At 32.1% G+C, this 16,359-nt stretch overlaps 1 protein-coding gene and 1 non-coding gene across 2 annotated transcripts; both read left to right on the top strand.

The window, feature by feature from the left end:
* The first annotated feature begins 67 nt into the window (after window positions 1–67).
* LOC128032769 (small nucleolar RNA R71) lies at window positions 68–174 on the top strand. Its single transcript, XR_008189089.1, has one exon. It is a non-coding gene; the product is annotated as a small nucleolar RNA R71 (small nucleolar RNA).
* Window positions 175–5,424: 5,250 nt separating this feature from the next.
* LOC105784923 (bZIP transcription factor 44) lies at window positions 5,425–6,547 on the top strand. Its single transcript, XM_012610863.2, has one exon. The coding sequence runs from the start codon at window positions 5,883–5,885 to the stop codon at window positions 6,351–6,353; it is 471 nt and encodes a 156-aa protein (XP_012466317.1). The 5' UTR covers window positions 5,425–5,882; the 3' UTR covers window positions 6,354–6,547.
* The last annotated feature ends 9,812 nt before the right edge of the window (window positions 6,548–16,359 follow it).

The raw sequence follows: 16,359 nt of genomic DNA, 5'->3' as shown, positions 1-16,359 counted from the left end.
ATCGATTAACTGCCTAGTTGAAGGATTCAAACCATTATAGAAGGTTTGAACCTGTAGCCATAGAGGTAACCCATGGTGAGGGTACCTTCTCAATAAATCATTATACATCTCCCATGCATCATATAGGGTCTCTAAGTCCATTTGCACTAAGAAAGAGATATCATTCCTCAACTTAGTTGTCTTAGCCGGTGGGAAGTACTTCAATAGAAATTTCTCAGTCATTTGATCCTATGTAGTGATAGAAACTCGTGGTAAAGAATTCAACCATTGTTTTGCTTTATTCCTCAACAAGAAGGGAAACAAACGTAGGTGAATGGCATCATCAGAAACGCCATTTATCTTAAAAGTATCACAGACTTCCAGAAAATTAGCCAAGTGAGTATTTGGATCCTCATCTTGCAAAACATCGAACTGAACAAATTATTGTATCATCTGAATAGTGTTCGGCTTCAGTTCGAAATTATTCGCAACAATGGTGGGTCTCACAATACTCGTTTCAGCCCCAGTTAGAGTGGGTTTGGCATAATCGTACATAGTACGAGGAGTAGGATTCGTATTTGCAGGATTCGTAGCAACCACAAGAGGTAGCTGATTATTCTGATTATCAATCATCTCCTTAGTAACAATAATAACGTCCTCTTGCTCTTCCACTATATTTTATCGACTCTGCCTTGCTTCTCTACGGTTTCTATGAGTTGTACTTTCAATTTCACTATCAAATACTAATGGCTCTGACGGATTTCTTCTAGTCATAAACTAAAGGAACCTACCAGAAACAAATAAAATAAAATTAGAAAACAAAAAAAATTAAACTAAAAACAAAAATAAAATGCAATAGAAATAAAAATGGCTAAATTAATAAAAATCAAGTGCTCCTAATATTTTAGTCCCCAGCAACGGTGCCAAAAACTTGATGGTCACTAAACTAACTATAATTACGACAAAGACAAGTGCATCTATCGAACAATAGTATAGCTATGGTGAGTAGGGAATATCATACCTACGAGGAGTAAAAGTACAAGTAATTATTATTTTTCTATTATTTAGCCAATAAATTGGGATGATTGTTCTAATCTAAATTTACTAATCTAAATTAAGTAAGAACGCGACAGGGAATGAATTAAGAAAATATTTGAATATAGCCTAAGAAAAAGACAATACTCAGGAAAGAATCCACCTAGACTTCACTTATTATTCCAAATCTGTATTAAATAATTTATTCACTTGTGTCTTGATCCGTAGAAATCCCTAAATCATGTTAATATCTCTTTCGAGAGTAAGAAAAACTGACTCTAGGTTGATTAATCGAAATCTCTTTCTAATTAAAACCCCTATTGTCGCATTAACTCGATCTATGGATTCCCCTATTAGATTTGACTCTAATCCGATAGATTTATATCATCATATTTCTAGGATTGCATGCAACTCCACCCAATTATGTTAGATCTACTCTTAAACAGGGACTTTTGCTCCACTGAAATAAGAACATTAAACATGAATTAATATCCCTAAAATATTAAAGCACGAAAGAAATATACATAATTAAGAACAAGAATCAAGTATTTATCATGTAATTCAGAACTCAAATAATAAGATTCATCATATGTTTCATCTTCCCTAGGTATCTAGGGGATTTAGTTCATAATCTGAAAAGAAAACATCTCAAAGTCAGAAAAACTACAAGACATAAAGAAATTCAAATAAACTTCGGATGAAGTTAAAAGGAGATCTTCAATCTTGAAGGAGATCCGCTTCTGAGTTGTCTCTGATGGTGTTCATCGAGTAATTTCTTCAATCTTCTCTGCGTGCCCCCTTAGATCTTCTTTTAATTGATATTTATAGACTTTAGAATGCTCAAAAAGCCTAAAAATTGAGTTTTTTCGCGAGTTTGGGAAGCAGGGTGTGAAATCGACACGAGTTGGCACACGGGTGTGTGGCCAGCCCGTGTGGAAATACTCAAGTCGCGTGGATGCTGAAAACAACTCTTTTTACTCGATTTTGGCTTATTTTTCACTCATTTTGCTCACCTATGCTCACTTAAGTATAGGAACATGAATTTAAAGGATTAGGAGCATCAAATTCACGAATTTACATCACTAATCATCCAAAAATGCATTAATAATGAGATTAAAATATGTTACTTTTACAGCTTATCACTTCTTCAAATCATGCAGAAATAATTGCAATGCATGAGGCAAGTCGAGAGTGTGTTTGACTAAGGTTATTGACCCAGCATATCCAAAAGATAAGTAATGTGCCTTTACAGGAAAAGATGACAACTATCTTATAAGAAGATAATGCAACATGTATAGCTTAATTGAAGGGTTAGTTATATCAAAGGTGACAGAACGAAACATATTTCACCAAAATTATTCTTCACCCATGATCTTGAGAAAATAGGTTATATTAATGTTCAACAAATTCGTTCTAATGAGAATTTAGCAGATCTTTTTACTAAGGCATTGCCAACTTCAACATTTGAAAGACTACTACACAAGATTGGAATATGTCGACTCAAAGATGTAATGTAATGTTGCCATCAGGGGGAGTCTAAAAATAAGTTGTACTCTTTTCCTTTAACCAAGGTTTTGTCCCATTGGGTTTTCCTGGTAAAGGTTTTTAACGATGTAGCTTGTAATAGAAGATTGTGTACTCTTTTTCCTTCATTGGGTTTTTATCCCACAGGGTTTTTCCTAATAAGGTTTTAACGAGGCACATTATCTACTAATGGACATCCAAGGGGAGTGTTATGAATATCTTATTAAGTGGATATTCATCATGATCAAGATAAAGTTTTGATAATTAGATCTCTATTTCTTTTATACTTCTTATGCCTACAAATAGAGACTCTGATGAAGCATTGTAATTATCTCTTTGATCAATAAAGTACCTTCTCTATTACTTTCATATTTTTTTTGTTCTTTATTCTCTCTATCTCTCTTTATTTTATTACCATTATAAAATAATTGTGGAATTAAAATAAAAACACTGTTACTCTACAAAATTTCGTTTAAATAAAATAGAGTGAAAATAAATATTATAATTTTAAAATGATATGACGTTCACAACTTGTATAACAAACAATATTTGATCAGCAAATAGGGTGTAGAAGCACATGTTTCGTCAAAATTCAGAGAGTTGTCGGTAAATGGATGGTAGTTTGAAAAGGTCATGTCTCACGCATCCTCCTCCAAACAAGGTATTAGGTCAGACAAAACTCCACAAAACCTTTCACTCTTTCACACAAAGTTTCATCATTTTTGCTTCTTTATTATCGTTACTTTTAACTAACAATAAAAAAACGTATCTTTATATCCAAAATCTCTTTGGAAATAATCATGATTCATTAATTAGTTTCGGACGTTTTTCATAATTAGTTTTTATAATAATTTTTTATCTAATTAGAATTTTTATTTTTATTTCAACGTTCTAATATAAATGTTGGGTATAATGGTAAGATATATTACACTCCAAAAAAAATACAAATTCAAATTTTAAAAATAACATTATTGAGAAAGACATAAAAATTGTCGAACATGAAAAATAAAATCAACATAAAATTAAAAAAAAAATCTAAATTCACCCAAGTTTTAGAGAGAGAGAGGGGAGAGGAGGGAGATTGTGTGGATTTGGGTTGGGTTAGTGGGGTTGGCATTATCATGGGTTGAAAACAAGGTAAGCATATGGACAACTTTCATGCTTCCTTCCCATTTCATGACTTTATTAGGGTAAACATTTGGAACAGATAAATTAACTTTGATTTGTTGAATTCTTTTATGGAGCTATAAAGCAAAGCATATGTGACTGGTTGGTGTCATTTTCAATGACATAGACTCCCTCAACTTTACTAGCACAAAGGGAAAACATGGTTGATCAATTAGACCCCAAAGTAGTTTTATTTATGAGATGGAATATTCCTAACCTATTCTTGTTTAACCATCATTTTTATTTCTTTTGCTAACCCATAATTTAAGATAAGAAAAATAGTTGTGTTGATACAAATATCAACAAGGAAAGAGAAGGAGGTGGCACAAGAAAAGTGGTTCACTCTTGTTGGATTGAGAGTCAAAAAAAAAATAGGAGACTAAAGAGAAAGGGGATGAGAGCTTGGGTTGTTAGGGTTTGTTGAGAAGAAAGAAGAGACCCCTTTCTATGTTGTTCTTTGAGGTATTTATAGAGGGTTCCTATTCAATTACGTTATTCAATGGTTCCCTCTTGAGGAAAACACACCCGCTATTAGTGGAAGGCATAATGAAGGGTCCAACCATACGGATAGTGGGTGGTTGATCACTAAGTAATCATCCGGATGATATAAGGTGGGGGGCATCAGTATGTGTCTTTCTGACCGCTTCTCATGTTGTCACGTGTTTAAATCGAGTTAGGGGTATAACAAGTTGCACGACTGAGATTTGAGTATAAAATTTTATATTTTTATGACGCACTATTCATTCTTATTAAATAGAAAATAATTAAACAAAATTTATATTTTTGAACTATATATCTAAACAACATGAATTAAAATATTTTAACTATATATGATAGCATTTACATGGAAAATTTTATGTTTTTATCAATTCATATACTACGGCAAAGATTAGGGGGGACCAAATTGACTTGTTTTTACTCTCTTCTCATAACAATAGTTACATGTTTTAGGGCTGAAGGTCCGGTTACATTTTTTGAATTTTTTAAGTCGTCGGTGATAATTCAGTGCAATTTTTGGTTTTGCATATGAATTTTGGGTTATGAAGTTTTAATTTTTATTTTGATAAAATGATCTTTTTCAATATTTTTATGAAAATTTTCATAATATTTTTCATAACTAATTTTTCAAATAAATAAAAATAATCGATAATTTTATATAATTTCTTAAAAATAATTAATTATAGAGTAATTTTAATTTATTTTCTCTATTTTAATATAAAATATTTATTTTCATAACATAAAAAATAAAAATTATCTATAAATAGAATAACATTTTTATATAATATTAAAAGTTGAGGAGTTACAGGATTTGAACTTGTCTCACAAAAAATTTGATCACGGCTCCATATATCCAACAAAATCTCTATTTAGCTAATATAAAATTATTAAAAAAGTCGATTGAGTCTTATCTCGACTGGCATGTGTATTGTTGTTAATGCAGTAAGACATGGGGTTGAGTGCACTGAAGCACGTTATCCTCATATTTATGGGTTGGGGAGAGATTATGAGAAGTTTTAGACATTATCTTAAAAAGAGCATATATATAAGCGGAACCTATAATGAGATTATTCAAAAAAATTATCTTTTATCATTTTTTTTAATCTTGTTCAATTATGTGTTTTTTTATAGCAATTATGAGTTTAAATAACTAGAAGGTGTAATATTAGACTAGGTTGCTACAATAGATTGGCATGCTTTTTGGTCTATAAATTGCCTTGCCAAATCTCTCAAAAACCTCTTCCAGTTTTACTCTCTTCCCCCCTTATAGAGTTTAGTCAATTTCTGCTCTCTTCCTGTTTTTCATTTTCCCTTGTAGAGCTAACGTTCTGCTGGTTTCGGTTCACTAATTTTTTCAGCTGTGTTTCTTTCAAATCGTTTTGATATGTTTTTCAAATCGTTTTGAGATTCATGTCTCCAGTTGTGAGTGAAATCCTCCGATCGGGGTTTATGATAAATTCCTCACTCAGACGCAGGACCCATCTTGTTCAATCTTTCTCAGTTGTCTTCCTCCACTGGTTCTATGTTTTTCATAAATAAATTCTCTGTAATTGCTTGACTTTCATTTCCTTTACATAATAAACCCAATATATAAGAAAACGTTGCATTAGCTACACGTAGTTAGTATCTGGGTCCTGTCGTCGTCTTTCTATCAGTGATTTTAGTGTACATACATCAACATGGCATCGTCCAGTGGGAATTCCAATTCTTCAGGTTCGACTCTGCTTCAGATTTCAGGCTCCGAAGAGGATCTGCATCGGTTGATGGATGAAAGGAAAAGAAAGAGGATGGAATCAAACAGGGAATCAGCAAGAAGATCCAGGATGAGAAAACAGAAGTATCTGGATGATTTAATGGCTCAACTCACACTCCTAAGGAAAGATAATAATCAAATCTTAACAAGCATCAATTTCATCACCCATCATTACTTCAACATTGAAGCTGAGAACTCTGTTTTGAGGGCCCAGTTTATGGAACTAAGCCAAAGATTGGATTCTCTAAATCATATCCTCAATTATCTTAATGATCCCACACTAAACAATGGGATTTGGGTTTATGAAACTGAACCCTTTGAAACAAGTGCTGATAGTTTCACCAATTTTACTCTTAACCAACCAATTGTGGCCTCTGCAGATATCTTTCAGTACTGATCCACCCATTACTGAAGGGCTGAAACCAAAAAGAGTCAAAATGTATGGAATTTGGAACTAGAAAGTATGAACTGCTTGCTAAAGATAAAATTATCTCTTTTTTTTGTAAATGGTATTCTTCTGGTCTAATATATGATATGGTGTGAAGTGTTTATTAGCATATATTAAGCTCCTTAACTTGTTTTCTCTCTTCTTCCTTCCGATCTTCATAATTTTGGTGTCTTATTACTTGTGCTTTCTTTTTCCTCTGTTTTGGGTAATAAAATGGCAAATAACTGCATTGATCAAGATTCTATAGTTTTGACAATATAAGAAGCTTGGGACATTCTTTCTATCTTAATCAGAAGCCAGCAGCCGTACGATTTGCTGGTTTTGTTACGTAAAGTATTAAATCCATAGTTCCTATAACATGACAAGGCTCCATAATCTCCAGGGAACCCAGCTGTAATTATGCCGATATTGTGTGCAAACAATCAAAGCTGTAATTCTTAAAATCTACCATCCGAATTTCTAGTCATATCACATTTCACCGTACCCATTGAAGCTCTTTCAGAGGGTTTTTTTATTAAAATAATTACGAAAATGATATAAATTATAGATTAATTATAAAAATGGATTATTTTTTACCGTGTAATTGGGTGCCATAAACTTGTCAAGCGGCACTACCCTAAATTCCCTACACTCATCTGCCACCAATGTGTGAAGGTACTTCCCAACACATTGGCGGCACCACTTTGAAAAAATATCTCCTAATTATTGGCAAATGAGTGTATAAAATTTAAAGTGGTGCCACTTAACATATTGATCGCACCCAAAAACAACGTAAAAAACATCATATTTTCATAAATAATCTATAACAATATCATTTTCGTAATTAAATTTTTATATTATTTTAATAAAATTTATTTGACCCAAATTTTGATTAATTTGTACTAGATTTCATCTTGCAACTTAGAAAGTAATGTCTTATAATTAAGAATTTTTAAAAATAAGTTTAACATTGATATTTAAGGATATCGAGTTTTAATAAAAGATATTTACATAAAACTTAAACCCTAAACACACATTTTATCAAATAATTTTACAATTCTATTTTGAAAATAAATAAATAAAAATCCTAAAATTCCTCCTAATATTCGTTTATATTTTAAAATTAAGGTAACTGAAATGAAATTATTCAAATCCAAAACTAAAAAATATATATTTAGTTAAATTCAATACCTCCAATTAATCATTATTTTTATAATTAATTAATAAGTAACTAATTTTAAAATACATTTTTAGTTCATTTTTAAATAATGGATTAATTTTTTGTATTTAAATTCATTATCCATTTATTTATAGGAGTAAGAATTCTATAAAATGAACTTGACTTCTTAATTTGTATTTGAATATCTACAAATATTTTTTTAAATTTGAATACAAATAATAATAGTTGAATCTTTTATAAAAATATAAATAAATTTAAATTTAAAAATGTTATGCAAATACCAATATTAATAAAAAGTAAATATTAACCTCTTACTGTAATGACCTAAAATTTTTGCAAGCGTTAGTCGAAGTCATTACAAAAGGAAATTTTATCTTGACGGTTATTGAAAATTTGGATAAAAGTCTCAATTTTACTTAAAAAAGAGGAGCCCCCACTGATCATTTTTCTAGGTGTGATCGGACACCCATTAAATTCTCTTTTTAAAAGAACAATCATTTTTAAAATTCATTTACAAAGAGCTGGCTTTAGGTCTATGTCAAAATCCAGAGAAAATTAGAGTTCGGGAGTCGGTTACGCACGAGGAAAGTATTAGCACCCTCGTGACGCTCAAAATTGGTATCTCGTTAAGCGCGTGTTGTCTTAATTTTCGAAAAATACAAGTTCAATTTAATATTTAATTGTGATCCAATTAAGAATTTTGATAAATTACATATTATTATATTATATATATTTTTTAAAATGATTTGATAATTAATGAATAATTACAAAAATAAAGATTTGATTTGAAAATGCGAGAATTTTTTAATTTCTTAATTTTTAGAAGGCGTCCCGTATTTAACAAAAATCCATTATATCCACCCAACGTAGCAATGAAATCAATGGTTTAATGTTAAACTGATTCATTGCCTTATGTACTAAAATGATTTTAATTTTAAAATTGCAAATAAAGTGAACATAATGATATTTCTAAAAACAACTATTTAAAAATGTCAATTCAATTAAAAACAAGATGTCATCAAAATACATGGACTAAATTAAAAGTGGATTAAAAATTTACCAAAATCCCCAAATTTATGGGCTTGATCCGAGGCAAAATGGGCCTCTTTTCTTTTTTCGCTTTGGGTTGCCTTTGTGTTTGGTCTGCTACTGGCGGTATAGGGCCTGCTATTGTTGGATCTGGGCTGCTGGGCCTACTAGGTCTGCTGGTATTGGGCCTGATGAGCCTGCTGGGTCGTTGGTCTGCTGGTATTGGGTCGGTAGTACAAGTTCAATGAAACGGGTCGGGTCGAACCCGACTGTTCTTTTTTATTTTTCTTTTTTCTTTTTCTTTGTTTTCTTTTCTTCTTCTTTCTTCTTCTTCTTTCTTCTTCTTCTTCTTCTCTTTTTTTCTCTAGCCCTAGCCTTTTCTTCTACCCCTTGCCGCCGTCGATTCCTTTGCCTGATGATTTGGCTGTTGCGTGTGTTCTCTCTTGAAGATAAGTCTTTTTTCTATCTATTTTATTTTTTTGGTTACTATTTTTGTTTGGGTTTCGGTTTAGCTACGACCTTTGTGATTGTTGTGCTTGATTTGGGTTTTTTTTGGGTCTCAGTGATGGTGGGTGAGGAAGGTAGAAAAGCCGTGGGAGTGATGAGGGGCTCGGCTGGTGGTTTCGGGTTTGAGGGGTGCAAGGGATTGAGGGAGAGGCTGAATGGAGGTTTGTTAACGTTGTGCAGCAATGGAAGACAACGAGTCGGTGAGGGTGGATTTGGGTTTAAGGGCCTCCAATCGGTGGTGATGTTGGCTTCTGTTTTTGAAGCTTTTTCGTTTTTTTTCTTATTTTTTCGCTAATGGAAAAAACCCCCTTTCTTTTCTTTTTTTTTTTTGCTTCTTATTGTTGTTGATTTTTCTTCTTTCTTATCTGTTTTAGGTAGCAGTTGAGGGCCAATAGGAACCTAGGCCGGCCGCCAGAAATAGCTGAGGGTAGGTGTGTGAAATGTGCCAGGCGGCTGCTAGAGGACAATCTGACATGATGTGCCAGAAGGATTGGATTGTAGAAGACGCAAAAATCTCGGGGCTAAAATGTAATTTTAGAAAAAGTTAGGGGCTAAAATGTAAATAGTAAAAAGTAGGGGCCAAAATGTAATTAGTAAAAAATAGGGGCCAAAATATAATTAGTATATTTTTGTATTTTTCTGATTTTCCTTTTTTATTGTTATTTTATTATTATTCCTTTTTAAAATTAATATAACATAAAAAACTAAAAACACTAATGGGCTAAAGCCCAAACATGTCCAAAATTAGATTGGTATAAGCCCAATTATCCAATCACAACAGGCCTAATCATTGGGCCCATATGAGACAGTCCCAAACCCTAAATCCATTGATAAAAAAAACTTCGAGCTCAAATTATCCAAACCTGTAACTTGGAAATAAAAATTAAAACATGAGATCTGAACCGGACAAAATTCAGTGATTACAGCTGCCCCTCTTTGCTCATCGCTGTGAAACAGGGATAGAGTAAAGACTTAAAAGCACTGAATTTTGTTCAATTGTCTGATTTTTCTCTCTTTTATTTTGAAAAAAGAACTTGACTCACGAAGCAATTTTTGAAAGTAACGATTACTTCGAAAAAACATCCACTTAACAACGAACTGGACATTAAAATACATCAGCAAGCAATAAAAAAACTGAAATGGATTTGGGCAGAACTAAAATTTTGAAAACAAATAAATGACTGAAATTTAAAATACCTCGGTGTGCGGCCTAAAGCTCAAATCACCTCTCAGATTATGAGTTAATCTTTGAAAAATAGAAATTGAAAAATATCTCGGCGTGCCACTCGAGGCTCAACTCACTTCTCGGATTATGAGTTGATCTTTGAAAAACAAAAATTGAAAAATACCTCAGTGTGCGAGCCGAGGCTCAACTCACCTTTCGGATTATGAGTTGATCTTTAAAAAATAGAAATTGAAAAATACCTCGACGTGCGACCCGAGGCTCAACTCACCTCTCGGATTATGAGTTGATCTTTGAAAAACAGAAATTGAAAAATACATCGGCGTGCGACCCGAGGCTCCACTCACCTCTCGGATTATGATTTGATCTTTTAAAAACAGAAATTGAAAAACACATCAGCGTGCGACTCGAGGCTCAACTCGCCTCTCGGATTATGAGGTGATCTTTGAAAAACAGAAATTGAAAATACCTCGGCGTGCGACCCGAGGCTCCACTCACCTATCGGATTATGAGTTGATTTTTTAAAAAACAGAAAAAGAAATGATTCTTGAGAGAATCAGAATTTCGAAAAAGATTATTAGGTGAAACTCGAAAGCCTTCTTTTTCATTGATTCAGTGCAGCTGCCACCAAAATCTCTTGCTCTACTGGAATACCTATATATGTCATGTATGATGTTATTATGATATGCACGTGTTTGTCCTAAATGATTTTATGCCTACATGATCATGTCGTGCACTTGGGCTGTTTGTCATATGCCCCTATTTTTTTTCTCTTTTTTTGTTCTTAATTTTTTTTTGGGTCATGGTTTTCGTGAGGGCTCACATTCTTCTCTATTATTTCCTCAACCCTTGACTTTTCTTTTAGATTTTGTACCCTTCCTCAAGTTCTTGTGATTAACCCACATTTCTTTGTATATCACCATCTTGCCCCCCATTGAACTTTGTCCTTACTTCGAGGCCCCTGTACTTATCAAATTCTCATCCGAGTAATGCTCAACATTCCTTTTGTTTATAGTATGTCATTGTAACAGCCTAATTTTGACCCTAATTGGATAAAGTGGTTTCGGGATCACAAATTTGAGTCAAAAAATATTTTAAAATTATTTTTGGTATTTTCAGTATGTGAATTAATATGTGTGAAAATTTCGTATAAAAATTTGATCATTTGAGTGCTCAATTTGATAAAAAGGGCTTAATCGCGTAAAATGAAAACTTAGGGATTTAATTTAAAAGCATCTAATTGTTGTTGTCTTTTAAATTAGGAGGTTTAAAGCTACAATTTGACCACTATTTAGATAGTGGGTGGCTAAGGTCAAAACTAACCTTAATATATATATGTTATAATTATTTTAATAAGGTTAAATTAGTAAATTATTAATTATTATAATACATAATAGTTAAAAACATAATTTTATAGCATATATCATCTTCCTAGCCGAAACTTAGATGAAAGAAAAGCCATTAAAGCTTGAAGAAGGTTCGGCCATGTCTTTGCATAATTAAAGGTTCTTTTTTGTTCGATTTTTGAAAATTTTTATGTTTTTGAGATCGTTGTTTTGGGTACTACAAGACCCATACCTTAATTTTAGAATTTGGTGTTAATTTTGTGATATGCCATTGATGAATGCTTGAGATTTTTGTTAGTTAATGATGAAATATGAAAGATATGTGAAAGATTAACATGTTTTGTATTTGAATTTTTGGTGAAATTGAGTAATTAGGGCTAAATTGTGAAATTAAATTTTTGAGGGACTAAAATGTGAAATAAATGAAATATGTGAACTTGTATGAGCACTAGGGATACTCAGCCCTTCTATAGTGTGGGCAATTTTTGTGTATTTTGCGTTTTATGCAATAGGGACTAAATTGCAAAAAGTGTAAATGTTAGGGGTAAAATGGTAATTTTCCATTTATGTGTTTTTGGACTAAATTGAATGAAATAATATTTATACTAGTTCATTTTTAATATATTTAGATCAAGAACCAAAGAAATCGGAGTTGGATCGGGGAAAAGCTAAAGTCGTCGACTAATCATCCGGTTTCATTTTTCACTGTCCGAGGTAAGTCTATTAGTTATTTAATGTTATTATATCAGTATATATGTATGTGTATCTATTTTAATTTTTGTTGAGCTATAATTAAAAGTAATTCGATTGAATAAATTTGAAGTATAAATGGTATATATGTGTATATAAAATATTCGAATATATAGGTATATACTTATATAGATCTTTGAATTTAGTTAAAGTAAGAAAGGGTATATAGGTATATATATACATGTTCGAATATTTATATATGAATCTATATATATATTTGTGATGAATTTAATTGAATGTATGAGAGTTATATGTGTGCACAAGGTTCGAACAAATATGAGTATATATATTTATATATTCTAGGTTTAATCAAAGATATGTATATTATATATATATATATATATATATAAGATTGAATATATATATAAGAATATACATGTATAAGCTTTTGGGTTGATCAAAGGTATGCATTTTATAATTGTTTAAGTAGTTTCAATATATATTCATATGTAAGTTTTAAATATGTATGAGATTATATATATGTATATGTTTTTATATTGAACTTGTGTATGCAATTATATATATGTATGTGTTAGATTTAATTATATATATATATGAATAAGTTTTGAACCTAGTTAAAGGTAAAATTGTGTAAATAAATACATTTATGTTAGAATATAAATGTATATACATGTATGGGTTGTTGATTTTAGTTAATGGCATAAATGTTAAATATATTCATGGGATTCAATATATATATATGTATATTTATGTATTGGTTCTTGGATAGAATTAAAGGTATAAAATCTATCTCTTTTATGATTGAGGTTCGACTTTATATATATACGTGTATATATATATATGTTTATGAATTTATAAGCACTTGAGTTGAATTGAAGGTATGATTGGTAAACTCTGTTACGATTTGAATATGGTATATAATGAACATGTGATTGTTATTATGAATGATATGAGGAATTATTTGTATATGTGAAATTGAAATTTTAGGCTCCGAGCCTAACTGGTTTATTGAGAGTGAAGTAAACCAGACATTACGTCTAGCAGGCTTGATGCCGGTGAAACATACCAGACATTATGTCTAGCAGGCTTGATGCTGTTGAAACATACCAGACATTACGTCTAGCAGGCTTGATGCCGGTGAAACATACCAGACTTTATGTCTAGCAGGCTTGATGCCGGTGAAACATATCAGACTTTATGTCTAGCAGGCTAACTGCCGGTGATATTGTTTATATTATGTATATACATGTACTGAATGTGTATATGGATTTGGTGGTATGAAATTGAAGAATATGATTACATATTCGGTCTTCATATTTGATGAACATACAAACATTCGTTTATACGTATCTGATGAGTATGTATATATGTATATACAGTTTAAGCACTTGACAGATATATGCACATTCACATATATGCATGTGATAAATTTATATTTGCATTATGTATATGCTTTTATTAAGCATATATATGATTGGTGATATGCATTTTGGGTAAGTATAAATGTGCTCTATTATATTAGTTTGTTGTACAAATATATATATGTATATTCGGTTATAATAATTGTTGAGTATATATGTATAAATATGCATTCGATTATATGCATTTGAAGTGCAGTGTATTCGACTCTAAGTATTAATAGTAATGTATGCAATTGGTTTTAAGTAAGTGATAAGTTCATGTATTTGGTTGTAAGTTCACGATGAGTATTTAAACATACAATTGGTTGTATGTATATAGAGTATATATATATACTCATTGGTAAGCATTCTACGATTATATATATTTTATATAAATAAGATGACTATGCATTTTAAATATTCAGTTAGTAAAATATGTGGTATTTGTGACATCTATGAATGTAATCAGAAATTATATGATATTTATGTGTTTTATTTATGTGTTGTTTTAGTTATGCCATAGACTTACTAAGCTAAATAAGCTTACCTTGTTCTTTTACGTCTCTCTATTTTATAGATTTAAAGATCAAGCTTCAAGCTCGGGGATTGTCAGCAAAGATCATCACTCTATCTACTGTCTCGGTATTAAAATGTTTGAATTTTAACTTAGGGCATGTACAGGCTAGATAATGTTATAAGAGCGTACTTTAATGTTTTGTAAATGAGTTTCATAGCCAGCGAAAATGGCTTATTTCCTTATAGTCTAGTTGGATTGTAATGTTTTCTTTTTGTTTTAAATGACTAAAAGAAAAGCTTAAAATTTCGCATGTTTGATATTAAACCTAGCTTATCTGATGTAACTACTATAATTATTGAACTTTAATGAATGTCTGTTTTGAGTTGTATTTTGATTAGTAATGCTTTTTAACCCTAATTCGGCGATGGATACGGGTTAGGGGTGTTACATTTTATTGGTATCAGAGCTACAGTTTAGTCGGTTCTAGGACTAACATAGCATGTGTGAGTCTAGTTGTACATGCCATATTTTATTCCGATAGTGTGATGACTTCTGACATCTGAAAATATGTTTTCGTATAGTCATGGATCCCGATCGAGCTGTAGCTAATGACGTTGAAAGTATAGCACCTGCTCCTACCCATGAGGCAGTACCAGTTAACTCCTGGCCTACCTCTCGTAGCCAAGAGGGAGAGGCAAACCAAGCATTCTACCAAATGATGAATGATTGGTTTACACAATATATTCGAACTAATCCAGTTGTGCAACAACCCCCACCTCAGAATAATCCATCTCTGATACCTGTGATACCTCTGATGATTGATCTGATGAGGTTAAGTAAGCCCCCTGTTGATAATATTAGAAAATAAGGGGCTGAAAAATTTAGGGCCACAATTAATGATAATGCTGAGCGGGTTAAATTTTGGCTTGATAACACTATCCGTGTATTCGAATAATTTTTATGTACGCCCGACGAGTGTTTTAAATGTGCCATATCCTTGTTACATGACTATGCCTACCATTGGTGGAATACTCTAGTGTCTGTTGTACTAAAAGAGCGGGTCACCTGGGAATTCTTTCAGACTAAGTTTCGCAAGAAATATATCAGTCAAAGATTCATTGGTTAGAAACGTAAAGAATTTCTTGAACTTAAACAGGGCTGTATGACTATTACTGAATATGAGCGAGAATTTGTGTGACTTAGCAGATATGTCTGAGAGTGTGTGGCAACTGAAGCTGTTATGTGTAAGAGATTTGAAGATGGGCTAAATGAAGATATTAAACTGTTAGTTGGTATACTTGAAATAAAAGAGTTTGTGGTACTTTTTGAACGAGCTTGCAAAGCCGAAGAGCTCGGGAAAAAGAAGACAAAGGCTGACTTTGAACTAGAGATTTTTGTAAAAGAACATTCAGTAAATCATTTCAGTCGACTTCAAAGAAATTCAGAGAAGATCACAGCCAATCTAAAGCTACTACAGGATTTTCTAGATGAGATCGAGATCGACCTCCTATGAGTTCACGAGCTACTTCAGTTGCTAGTGTTAGTAATGTCCAACAAAATAGATCTGAGTACAAGCATTGTGGTAAATGGCATCCAGGAGATTGCAGATTGCATGATCATTCTTGCTTTATGTGTGGATCAAATGATCATTTTATTCGAGAGTGTCTGATGGTGACCGAGAAAAACACAGTACAGAGTACCAGACCGAGTAATGTGTCAGTACTAGGTAGACCACCTAGGCATACAGGTAATGTAAGTGGTAGTCAGAGAGGGACAAAGGACACGACTATTCAATCTGAGGCTCATACACTTTCCAGAGCATATGCCATTTGTGCTCGAGAGGAGGCTTCTTCCCCTGATGTTATTACTGGTACTTTCACTCTTTATGATACTAATGTTATTGCATTGATTGATCCTGGTTCAACTTATTCATATGTGTATGAGGCTTTAGTATCCAATAAGACTCTGCCTGTTGAGTCTACTGAGTTTGTCATTAGAGTATCAAACTCCCTAGGTCGGGGTGTTTTGGTTGACAAAGTGTGTAAGAATTGTCCGTTGATGATTCAAGATTCATGTTTTCCGGATGATTTGATGTTGTTGCCA

This window comes from Gossypium raimondii, chromosome 1 (genome assembly GCF_025698545.1).
Source record: "Gossypium raimondii isolate GPD5lz chromosome 1, ASM2569854v1, whole genome shotgun sequence".
NCBI lineage: Eukaryota > Viridiplantae > Streptophyta > Magnoliopsida > Malvales > Malvaceae > Gossypium > Gossypium raimondii.
Note: the sequence above shows the minus strand (reverse complement) of the source record. Positions and strands in the feature narration are given on the sequence as shown.